Consider the following 12,949-nt stretch of genomic DNA (forward strand, 5'->3'; position numbering starts at 1 on the left):
TCACGCAAATAATTTAGCATTTTTGTTGTAATCTTCAATCACTGGTTGTACCCACTGTCGATCAATAATGGAGACGTTTCTGAAAAAATAGGTTCTGATAAAGTGTCCCTTTCCTATCTTTGGACTCTTGAAATAAATCAGCCCTTTTCTAAAGAAAAAAAAAACAAAAAAGGGGAAGATGATGGCAAGAACATCGGAAATTCCTTTGACACCGTCATAAAGTTGTGTTTGGCGTTATTCATTCCACTAGGGATGCATCAACGCGCTCAACTCCAATTCGGAACAGGAAAAAAAAGTTCTATGAACACGTTTTGGCCTATGACTTGTGGGCCTTACTGATTTATCAGGCTAGTGATTTCACCCAGACCAGTTTGGTAGCAATTTAATGATCCTGGAGCGATGAAGGGCTAGATTCCGTCGGGGCGGTTACGTACCATCGACCGCGCAATGCCAGCCGAACTTCTTACCCACTGTGTTGTACCCATCCAGTAATACAATATAACTCTAACATAGTAGCAGCAAAATTTTTGCAAGAACCCATCAGAAATCCTTCTAATTTTACACGGACAGGTTACTGCCAAAAGAAAAAAGAAAGAAGAAGAAAAAAAGCACTTTGAATAGTTCGGTTGGGTACGTTTCTGTATATTAGGCGAAAACAACACCGTTCTTACCTTGCATACAAATCGGTGGTCTTGACCAGATCCGTGAAAACAATATACTGAGGACGCGACTGAAATAAGGAATAAACATCTGACAATTGCGTAAGTTTCTGCATAATTTGAATCCGCTTTTTTTCGAGATTTTCTTTGAGTACATTAACCAGACCCGGATACTTGAAGCGAAAACTATCTAACTAAAATATCCCATTTTTTACATCATACTTTCATTTTGAATGGGAGAATTCCTTTGAAACATCTTCAGTACAAATGATTGCCAAAAGCTCTATTGATATCATTTCGCCTCGACGGCTTGCCCAAAATTTAAAACGCAACGAAGTGAAGTAGCTCTATTTGCATGACAGGGGATGACTGTCGAAGAAAGTTGCAAATACTCACACGACAAAGTCCAGATGAAGGATGAATTTTCAATGTGGTGCTAGGTCTAACAAGCAATCGATAGCGATCATCTCCACGATCATATTCACAGACGTTCATGAATAAACCACAGGCTAAAGCTTGCCTAAAATTAAAAAGACCTAGTCCTTCAACTAAGCTTTCGATAAACAACTGAAACCGAAACGTCAAGATTTCCTAAATATGTATATCACTTCCTTAATCCTACCGTAGTTTTTCTCTTTGAGTTCCACATGAAGTAATCCGCATACCGCAGTCGCGAACAATTTGATGAAGCTGTTTGCGTACCTTCAGCACCATAACCAAATTTTTGAAGTTTAAGTGATTGGAAAAACACCATTCCTAAAATGAGGATAGGAGCAGTCAGAGGAAAAGACCATCTTGGACACGACGACCGCAACATGCACCAATAGTAAAAATTGTGTGTAGGGGTTAAAATGTTAAAAGCAGCATACCATGGATCTGACGTGGTATGCATTTCTCATGGAAAGCTTCTATACGAGGTCATGGATTGCGGAAGACCACGCGATTCCGCTCACCTCTCAGTAACCGTCGTAAAAAAAAATGGCAGAATTGCTTTACTTCCTACGAGGTGCGTTATAACGCGCATCTATGTACAGGCTCCATTCACCTCAGCAGTTTATTCATTAGTATAACTTGAATAGGCTGCTGAACGAGACCTTATTAATCCTCGAAGGTTCGTTCGTTGATGCGGCGCGTGCGCAAGGGTGGCGCTTTGCAATGGAAGCCGTCGTAAAGAAACCGCGGCTTTCGGACCGTTTTTTACAGCAACTACGGAGAGGTGAGCAGAACCACCTGGTTTTCTGCAATCTAAGACCCTGGATGAAAACTTTCAATGGGAAATCCATACGACGCCAGATTGGTGGTATGGTGCCTTTAATCAACTTCACCTTCCCATTGCCCTAAATCAACTTCAGATAACATGACAATCCGTGGTTACAAATTCCAGCTATTACAAAAATTATTACATTTACAAAAATTATATTAAATTATTACATAATTAATTACAAAATCGGGATCGACACCTGTACTGTACCTTTAACTGACTGCTACTGAGTCGCTTCTTCTGCTTAAATGCCAGTACAATGTCCAGCATAGTGAGATGATCACTCACGCTCGAAGAAAACCTAGAAACCAATATATCTACACTACCCAGACGAGTGTTGGAACGCTAAGTGAAAGCACATTTTGCCTAAATTAAGCAAAGAAACCAGCACCAACCGTGTAAGAGATTGTTCGCTGTCTTCTACCTCAGAACTACTCTCCTGATCAAATATGGTTTCGCATGACATAGCAGCAATTACTGTTAGAGCTTCCTCCAAGCACGATAATTCGTTGGCGATCATGAGAACTCTGAGAAATATTAGAAATGAAGCGAATACAAAAAAAGTGATATAATCACCTCGCTTGATTGGGTATGAGAGGAAATCTACACAAAATATGGCCGATCGATGTCAGCTTCAATTCCTTGCCATTTGCTTCTATTGCTCCAAGAGCCTGAAAAAGAGTAGATACGGCACAATTTTAGGGCAGCTTAACAATGAGTTTCAAGAAACGCAGCGATACCGAATGTTTTCCGCTCTTTTCAAGATTTCTAACGTTAATAGTAAATACGATAATATATTAGTATGTCCCATACTCATGTGGATTCATGTGATAAACGATGGCTTATAAAAAAAAGGTAGAAATCGGAGACGTTCTGAACTTCAATAATAACAGAAGATATTCCACTTTTAAAAAAAATTCAGGAGCAGTTCTGTTCGAAATTAAAAACAACTCCATTGAGAAGAGTCTAAGAAGTTCATAGACTTGTCATAACTTTGCGAGCTAGAACTTGTCCATTCCTATCTACTTGAGAAATATGAGTGTTTGGTGGTACGGCTTAAAATCCGAGTAATGCTAATTTTAAGACCAGAATTAGTTAGGTGATAATGCATTCAAAGGAACGAATCAAGTATCATGATATATAATAACGAGCTTAGTCCGTGTGTGTGTGTGTGTGTGTGTGTTTGTTTGTTTGTTTGTGCGTCACGAAATTCGAAAAAGGGGGTGCGACGGGTCCACCGGCTTCAGATACCTATAGAGAGGGGTGTGACGGGTCCACCGGCTTCAGATACCTATAGAGGGGGTGTGACGGGTCCACCGGCGCCAGATACCTATGGAAGGGGGTGCGGCGGGTCCACCGGCGTCGAAATGGTGCCTCGACGCTAGAAAGCTATAAAACGGGGTGCGACGGGTCCACCAGCGTCGGATTGATGCTCCGGCTCCAGATACCTATAGAAGGGTTTGCGACGGGTCCCGCGGCGTCCGGTTGGTGCGCAATAACTTCGTGTGCATGACGCAAAAGATAGATGGTTGCAGCCGTTTCATAGCCACTGGGCGCTTTGTTTTTCACCTTTATGACTCCTCCGCGTGTCCCTCTCAGAAAGTGGAAACACGCATGCAAACGGCTGCTTAAATAGTAGCAAGATGTGTATGTGTTCTAACGTGGAAAGTTACCTTTACCAGTAGGATGATGTCTTTCACGTCATTTTATGCAAAAACATCATTCTTTGATGACTGTTTATAGAAAACAGGAGGAAAACCCATATTTCGCGTGATACTTTTAAATTTTGTCTGTAATATATTGATAAGGAGTGTTTGAAGCTGAAGTTCGAATGTTCTCCAAATGTAGAAATGACGCGTTTAGAAAGAAGACTATGAAATCTTTTCCTTTCAGTTATAACACAAAAAAGGAAGAAAGATTGTTGGAGATACATAAGTCTGGTTTCACAGAAAAGGGCATTGATATTGATTTTCCTTGATCAGTGAAGGCGAGCAAACACCACTGAAAGTCTGAAGTCCGGCTTTAGGCGGACGCTCAGACTGGTAATACTATAATTTTAAGTTATTAATTACAGTAAGAAAAAACTAAATAGACGGTTGAGAGCAGCGGGGGCAGTTTTCCAACGCGTCAAGGAAGCTACGGACCAATTGACAAACCAAGATATCCGTCCCCATCTGTTCGACTCCATAGTTCCTTCAGCGCTCTGTTACCCAGCGGAGACGTGGTCAGATACCGCTGCGACGTCTAGGAAGCTACTCACTACCCATAGCCCTTGAGAGATGTCTTCTGAAGTTTAATCGGCACACACCACATCTAGTCAATCTTCGCAGCACCGGGCTATGTCCTGTCTTCGTCACCCAGCGGAATATATATCAAAAGCATGTTTAGATGGGCCAGTCACATTATAAGAAGAATCGACGATAGATAGACCAAAAGAACGCTGGAATGAATCCCAAGAGATGCCAAATGCCCTCGAGAGAGACCGTCGACGATATGGAGTGATGTGTTCGCGGACAGACCAGCTGAGAGTTCGGCAGAATACGGCTCAAAAACCTCATCAATTCACTCACGAGACTTAAAACCTTGGATGACCACGGCAAGGGAACGAAACGAATGGAAGAGATGCTAGGGCCCGCACATCCAGTGAAGACGGGCCATCCAAGTAAGTAATTATAGTATTTCAAAATAAGCGCTGGAACTGATGTGTTTAATACTAAAATTTTGAATTAATGCAATACTTAATTAAGAATGAAAATTATTTGATAATCAGTTTTCAAACACATTGAAGATCTTCCCTTTCTGACCACGCCTCTTCTCACATCAAACTTACTGCACAAGGAGAGAAAAAGAAAGGAGAAGCGGAAAATAGGAGATGTGAGGAGTAAAAAAGAAGGGAAGTCAATAGTGGCACAGTGTCTTGAGAAAAACTGAAATCAGAACACAAGTTCCATAAAGGCAACGATAAAACTTCAACAGTTTGATACCTCAAAGGACCGACGAAATTCGTGAAGAAGAAGAAAATAGATCTGCACTAAAAAGCACAACATAGTTCTCAACCATTTACAAAGGAATGTAACAACATCTAATGATCAAAAATCCTCTCATTGCGTGGACATTGTTTGTTTTAGATCTTAGTAAGTTCGTGAAAAGGTCACACTGAGAAATACTTTTCGATGTATTTACTAGAAGGTTTACGTTACAAAAAGTTGAATTGATGTTTTCTGAGCCATCCTCGTTTTTCTCTTCTTTTTTTTTTAGAGAGAGGGGGAAGAGGGGTAAATTAGACGACGGAAGAAATTTTGACGTGGAAAGAAAAGGGGTTGTATTTTTTTCATTTTGATTCTAAGAAAAACAATTTTGCCAGGTAGGGCAGATTTTGCTCAGTAGGGTTTTACACCGGTCGGATTGTGAGAAGAATAGGTGTGTGGTGTTCTGTTATAGCTTTTTTTTTCGAAAATCTCCCCGACAGATATAACAAAAATAGCGAATGCTTGAGAAATCGACATCAGCTCTGAAACTGATGGTACATATCTCTGTGTGAAGTTATCCTCTAGGAAAATGTTCTGCACAAACTACAATGGACCAAGAAAACAAACCATTAGTTCACGTTCAGCCGCAGCCAAATTTTGCACATCGGGCTGTTGGATCAGTTTCAACTTCCTGGGACGCTTAAGACCTAATGCCAACATTTCCAACAAAACCTTAAAAATTGCCGATGAAAGATGGGATACAAAGAAAACGTAAAGACCAAAAATCAGCAAAGACTCTTTGGAGTGGAAATTGATATCGAAGTCAATTCAATATGAATTCCCAGTTCTAAATAAACAGTTCTTACAGAAGATAAATTGCTCCTCAATACTTCTGGAATGCTCGATGCCATCATGTTTTGGAAGCATTCGGCAGAGTAGAGACTAAAATGGAAGTCTTACGACATTTCGAGGTGCTGATATGTGGAGAGAGTGGTGCAGTTGTTTTTGAAAGGTCTCCAGTAACCCACCGGTAGCATTTCCCAGGAGCATCACGACCCGCTCGTCCTGCTCTCTGCATTGCTTGTGCTTTGCTGATGTCACAGACTCGTAATACATCTATACGCTCAGTAGCAGTGAACGATCTCAAATTTTTCATACTCAACAGAAGACAGATATGAAGAAATATTAGATCAATTTCAATAGATTAGATCAATTTTAGATCAATTCAATGTTCAATCAATTATGAGAACCGTTACAAAATTGTATGCGGAAACGGGACAGTAAGTCCTTTCAATTCTTCCCTGAGATATATCTCAAAAATTGTGAAAGCTGATATTTCCCAGACAGCGGTTATGTAAGGCCAGATCTAGTATAACTCGTTGAATTATGCGCATACATTGTATGAACAACATAGTAAAAGAGTGAAACTTCTTAATATAGACTTCGTCAAATCTTTCATATAGTTAAAGTCCTACAATTTATGTAGAATCTCTGAAATTTCCCTTCTTAACAAACAGAATATTCGTTTGTATTCTTCTTCTGATTACAACATGCCCCTAGTGTCACAATGTTACGGAATAATTACTGTAGATCGGTTCACGTATTGATTGATTGTATTTAGACAATGGCAACAATCTTAGGTGTGACTGAACCACAGCAATGACTTTATTCTGGATGAAAATCATGGTCCGCTCGAGAAGAAAGAAAAAGAAGGGGGGAAGAAGCCAGGAGAAGAAAAAAAAAAACGATGTTGAGTAGAGGGTTTTAGAACGTATGGCGTAAGAACTTAGGTAGACAAGCAATGTGTAGCAGAATAAACAGAAAAGGAAGGGGCATTTTTTGATAAACAGTCTATGTTAGAAGGGAACCTACTGCAAAAAAAAGAAGAGTGAGCAGGCTTGAGACGATGTTTATAATAGGAACTTTGTTGTCGTTCTCGGCATGTGTGTGATGACTTTTAGATCATCCTCGCAAGCTGAAAATGGACGCGTTGCTACCTTTGATGAGTATAAGAGGCTCTTCAAGTGTGGTTAACAATTCCCGCTGTTCCTTTCTGCCACCATGACGCGCAATTGCCGTCGTCACTCCATCTCCGCACGTCACTCATTCTCCTCTATCTGGCCGGAACCGCGATATCGACACGCCCAGTCAGCACGCCCCGCTGTGCTCGGTACTGTCGCCTCGGCGATTTCCTCGGATAAGACCTTTCGGGACGCCCGTGGTTTATTTCGCGGGTGCCGATCCGTTCAACCACTGGCGAATGACGTCGGTCAACCAGTTGTCCATTGTCAATCGGGTGCGAACTCGTTGGTACCTACTTTGACGCAGTATAAGATGGACGCCGCGCTGATCGCTTCCTCACGTTCGCGCACCCCACGGGCTTGAGCACCTGTCACCGGGGATGGGTGCCCATGTTGACGTCGGCGGACGTCCCTAACTCAACTACGGTCCATCTGGGTCCGTCGCTGCTGCTTTTCGTACGCAGCGGCGCTATTCAAAAATGCACGGTCTCACCACCCTCGCCGCACATTCACACCCCAACGTACCTTTTACCACCGCTTTCTCCACCTGGCTTCTCATTCCCTTCATCCACTATGCTTCAACCGGCTCACACGTGCATCTTGCCCGGTGCATCCTGCCTAACGTTGACTCTGCCAATGGTCTTCAATGATTTGCAGTTATCGTTTCAAACTGCAACAAATTTTTTCCAACTCAACCTAATACAATGGTTGAAAGAATTACTTTCAGGTCTCGATATCTGTGATTCAAAAAAAGAATTCTCCCAGTGAAGAAAAAATCAATGAATCATGCATGTTCGATACTTGTGCTTAAAATAAAATTTTGTAATACTCGAATAAAAGGCTGGGAAAAGGCTTGGCTAACACAGCTTTCAACACTCACCTTGTTTTAACCTTCCCTGAATCAATAACTACTCTCACTCCAGGAATCGTGAGAGATGTTTCAGCAATATTCGTCGCTATCACAACTTTGCGATGGCCCTGAAAAAGAAAATACATAGAAACTAGTAGGACTGAGACAAACAAAATAAATCTGTCAAAATAAATCTGTCTGTTGAGATCCGGAGTAATCTAATTTTCTTGCACGAAGTGTGGGACCAACATATCGGTATTATTGGTTGCTACATGTTCGCATCAAAAAGGATGTGAATGCAAAGAGTAGACCGCGGGAATCGACACAGGTGGCTCTTCTGATTTAAATGGGACATTTGAACCATTCGTTCTGGTGATCTATCAGCTAGCGCTCACTACTAAGCTTCTCAAATCTAAGGTCAGCATTCAGTGTAGTTGTTAGTGATTGAAAAGGTAGGCCTAGAGTTTGTCTGTTTAGTTGTGGAGATATTTGTTCGTTTAAAGTGTTAGCTGAACCGCCCACTTCAGGCTCTGAAGAAGGGGGTTTCCAAAAAATAAAGTTAGCCAACTAAATCATTTAAAATCAATTAACAACCTCAACCATAAAAACTCAATATGACATCTTCCTATGCCGAGATTCATTGAAAGTCCAATATTTCGATTAATTTTTAAATAATCAATTTGAGTAGTTAGCGGAACCACTTTGTAATATGTTTTATTTCATTAAGATATATGGTTCAAGCGATGCTAACGATCTAACACACATTTACTCCTAAGCCTTAGCGAACAACCACAATTTGGGGAGAAACCCGCACCACAATAAGAGTTGCACCAGTACTAATCAGCAAAAAAAATATTTTCTGTGTTTCGTCTTTCACACTTACCTCTGGAGGAGGTTCAAATGCTTTCATTTGTGAACTGGCACTCATGGCACCGAAAAGAGGAACAGCATAAATTGGAGCAGCGAAGTGTTTGTTCAATTCACGTAACTTTTTCACCACAGCTTCAATTTCATCACGACCAGCAAGAAAGACAAGGAAATGGTCACTAAAGGGAGATTTTAAAATTCAAATGGGCATTTATAACGTGTAAAAGCAATCATACCTCAGAGGCTCTTCCAGGTGAAGATCTTTGATACAGACAAGGGTATTATATACGTAGTCAGAGTTCTCTAGATTCAATGCAGCATGAAAAATCTAAAAACAGATAAACTTAGGAAAGAATAGCCGCTTCTCTTCAGAAATAATTATTTCGCACGAAAGTACCACAATTCGTACGAATCACATACTTAAATAGTATTTGAAAGGTGTTCGCGGAGATTGCTGCGTCACTTTTGCATTTCGAACTTCCGACACCGCTCACTAGTGGTAGGATATTCAATAGGAGTTCAATATTCGTAAATCGTTATTGTTTATTTTATCTTATTTTTTTTATTTCGGTTATTGTTTGTGGTACCCATTAATCGGCCATCCCTCAGTGCAGTTTTCGCATGCTCAGTCAACACTTTGTCCAATAGCATTTCGTGCGTTTCAGCACAAACATCGTGTGGCAAACCTCTTTTGTTAAAAAAAAAACAACATGACATTCGAGATCAGCACCTCGGATAGCTTCAGCAGATTTGGTTTAGGCTACTTTCTTGATGATAGAAAGTCTCAATGTTGTGAAATTGCGCCAAAATCTCTCCTTTGACCATTGCTGTTTACCTTTTAGGAACAATTTCTTTCAGAAAAAAAGATTGCTCATTTCTTCACTACTTATTTGCAAAATTTTGATAATTAATCAACCAATGTGCATTCTTAGATTAATATTAACGTAAAGAAAACTAGTACGGCCAAAGCGGACCCCTTACCAACTGCGCTACACCCGTCCCTAGTGGAATCAAACACATTAACAATCCAGAATAGCGCCGACATATCCCGGAAAACCTACTTCAACTGGGAACCGTCTGCCCTTTACGACGTAAACAGGAGCATTATTGAAGTAAACAGAGAAAAGTTCGGCTTCCAGCGTCGCCGACATTATGATTATCCGGAGTTGGCGGTTATTGGATTCCTTTCGCTGACGTTGGCATAATCGCAAAACATCTGGAATGCGACAGTAAACGTTAGACAAACTATCAAAGTTCGTAAACTTATGTAACATGCAATACTACATGAAACACTGGAAAACCTGTGCTCACTTAAAAGGATGTCAGTGTTAAGGCTACGTTCGTGAGCTTCATCCACGATGATGGTGTCATAGCCCCTAAGAAGGGGATCATGGAGAGCTTCTCTCAACAACATACCATCAGTGAGGTACACAATTTGCGTACTTTCAGACGCTTCCTTTTCAAATCGAACATGGTATCCAACCTGAAATAATACGCTAATATGTTATTATTAGAACTCATTAACCCATATCCGTTATTAGTAGTTTGTAGAACTACCTCAAGCTTTTTTGCTCAAGTGTCTCTAAAAATTCTATTCCACACTGAAAAAAGGTGCCGTGAACACCCCATCTGAGAAGTAAACTCTAGTAACGAACATCGCTAAAACACAAAATCACAACGCAACACCTTATTCGCAAGGAACTCGTTTTTAACCTCCAAGGGAATTTGCAGACCCTCATGTATGCTTGGTTTTGCGTATTGTCTAGGAGGAAAAGGAGTGTACCAGTGACTTTCTGTTGTCACCATTTAGCATTTATGCTTGTATTTTGCTTCCTTCAGAATTCCATAATGTCCTAAAGCGAGAAAAAAAGAACTTAAGGATATACCTTGCGACCAAGGGGAGAATTCATTTCCCAAGCAACACGATGTGCGAGCGACACAGCAGCTAGGCGACGTGGCTGAGATACACCAATCCGACCGTTTCTTGCGAGCCCCATACGAACGCAGAACTGAACAGAAGTACATTACAAAGTAATTTTTGTTGGATACTTCGATGAAGCTGTTCAATTAATTCACACCTAAAAACTGTGGGTGCGGAAAGTGTGTAAGTAAATAGAACGAAACTTAAGACAAGCAAATTTCCACCGCTCAACAGCAATAAGGGTAGTGAACTTTAAGGAAGAGAAAGAGGTCTCCATAGAAGAAACGTCGACCGAAGTCAGCAAATGGAACAAACAAGAAGAATAAGCACTGCGCAACGAAGTGCACAACTAAGAAGAGAATACGGAAAACGGTTAGAAAAAGAAACGACGGTTAACAGGTCGAACAGAAAAAGGCTAATCTTTTGCAAGGAGAAAAAAAGAACTATTTTCAACTTTTCTCCGATTTCAGCGCATGCGTTGTAAAAGAAGTGTGCAAGTGAGAAGGTTTTACTATCTTTCATTTCAGTGACCCATTTGATAAAGCTTGTTGGGACCGTGACGCACACCCTCATTATTATTGTGCTCATACCGGTACAATTCACCAGCAGACGGGTAAATTCTGTTGTTAGCAAACTTCACCAATATATGACTGTTTACCACATTTTATGTTAACAATTGAACAAAGGTTCCATTATACGTATAAAACAGAGTAACAGGCGCAAAAGCGTGACGCAAGATCTTTCCCATCAAAAAAAGAAGTTACAAAGAAGTAGCGATAACTTAGCAGTAACATAACATAGTGTAGCATACCATGCTGTAACTGAATTTTGCTGGAGATTTCAATATTACCTGTGGTACTTGGGTGCTTTTCCCGCATCCTGTCTCTCCAATAAGAACAACAGTTTCATTCTTAAGCACAATACTCATGATTTGATGTCTAACTTCGTGAATTGGTAAATGAATCCGGTCGGAATAATCCTGAAAAAAAAGTCGCATGAGTTGGTAAGTGAATTCGCCATTAGAAAATATGAATATGAGTATGAAATTCGCCATCTGAAAATTCCACATAAAACCATGAGTTTGAGTTAACAGGTAAATTCAGATTTCTTGCTTCTAGTACACTCAAAACACTAAAAATAATTGGTTTGGTTATCAAATATTTTGTAAACATGCATTGCTTTCTCGCATTAGTACCTATGACAAAACATTATCATTACTAACTGGTAAATCAATGTTCAACAGTATAATGCCAGCATGTGGGATATGCTAGGAAAATAAAAATGTGCTACAGAATCTCCCGAAAAGCGTTCATCGGTTCACTATATGCATCTATTGGAAAACAGAAGAAAATCATGAACAAACAAATCTTACAGCTGATTTTGAAGATGTTTCCGGGTGCTCGATAATCACATTGTCCTGTCGACTATCGACTCGATCTTCATCGAGCTTACGGTCTGAATAATGACATTTCAATCCTTACAAGATATTACTATAGTGAAAGAACGAACCTGTTCGCTTCTTTGTCGTCAACTTTGTCATGACACTGAAACTAATCGAGTAATCAAAAAAGCTTACATGATTACATGCTCACACGAAGAATGCTTACAATCGTTTTCACCAAGGGAAAGGAGTGGCGCCTAACGACGATGATAACAGAAAAAAAAGCTGAAGATATAGAACCCCTGTCTAAATATTGTAAACGCTCTAGATAGAAAAATCTTAAGAGTATTTCCACAAAATTTCGAAACTTTTCGCTCCTGAGATCGATAAGAACCATTCTTTAATTGTTGTCCTTCATGAATACATTATTTCGTATTTCGATGCAAGGTAGTTGTGGAGGGGCCATTCATCGTTGCTCTAATTGAACTGTACTTTTGAGCGCAAAACGTCTATAGACCACCAAAGTCGTTCTTACGTGACAAATGTTTTTCCGTCTGAGAAGACGACAGTCCATCAATCGACAATTCATGGCTGGAAATGAATAATTAGGTCAGACGGGCAGTAGAACCTAAGCATAAGCTAAAGCTACTAAGAATTAGAACATTAGTAGATGCAGCTCTATCTTCCTTTTTTCCAAGGTGGCTTATATGTAACAGATAATCTAAGACTATTGCTTAGGTTCTTCGGCCCCGACTGATCCAGCTAATATTTCTAGTGATGAACTATCGTCTTCTTAAACGAAAAAAAAACATCTTTAAGCTCTAGGAAGGTTCTTTTGTGCACCAAAGACCAATTGGAGCAGCGTGGAGTGCGCCCCTTTCAAACTACCTCTGCAGCACCCACAACCTCAATTCTCCAACATTTGTGAAGAAAAACATAGACTAGGGAGCGGCACTCAGTGGTGCCCTTATTTCTCGAGGCTCTAACTTACTTTTTTCTTTTAGAAATTTTAGCTTACAT

At 40.4% G+C, this 12,949-nt stretch overlaps 1 protein-coding gene across 1 annotated transcript; it reads right to left on the reverse strand.

Moving 5' to 3' along the window:
• Positions 1–12,088, reverse strand: RB195_012895 (uncharacterized protein; the record flags this gene model as incomplete). The annotated part of the gene is made up of 19 exons (XM_064202481.1): positions 1–79; positions 672–730; positions 1,056–1,179; positions 1,282–1,415; positions 2,131–2,221; positions 2,316–2,447; positions 2,497–2,591; positions 5,517–5,621; positions 5,756–5,831; positions 5,918–6,031; positions 7,791–7,888; positions 8,644–8,806; positions 8,864–8,955; positions 9,689–9,843; positions 9,939–10,110; positions 10,514–10,636; positions 11,399–11,527; positions 11,921–12,003; positions 12,058–12,088. The coding sequence occupies 19 exons, from the start codon at positions 12,086–12,088 to the stop codon at positions 1–3; spliced, it is 2,055 nt and encodes a 684-aa protein (XP_064058362.1).
• Positions 12,089–12,949: the final 861 nt, after the last annotated feature.

This window comes from Necator americanus, chromosome V, assembly GCF_031761385.1.
Source record: "Necator americanus strain Aroian chromosome V, whole genome shotgun sequence".
In the NCBI taxonomy this organism is placed as follows: Eukaryota; Metazoa; Nematoda; class Chromadorea; order Rhabditida; family Ancylostomatidae; genus Necator; species Necator americanus.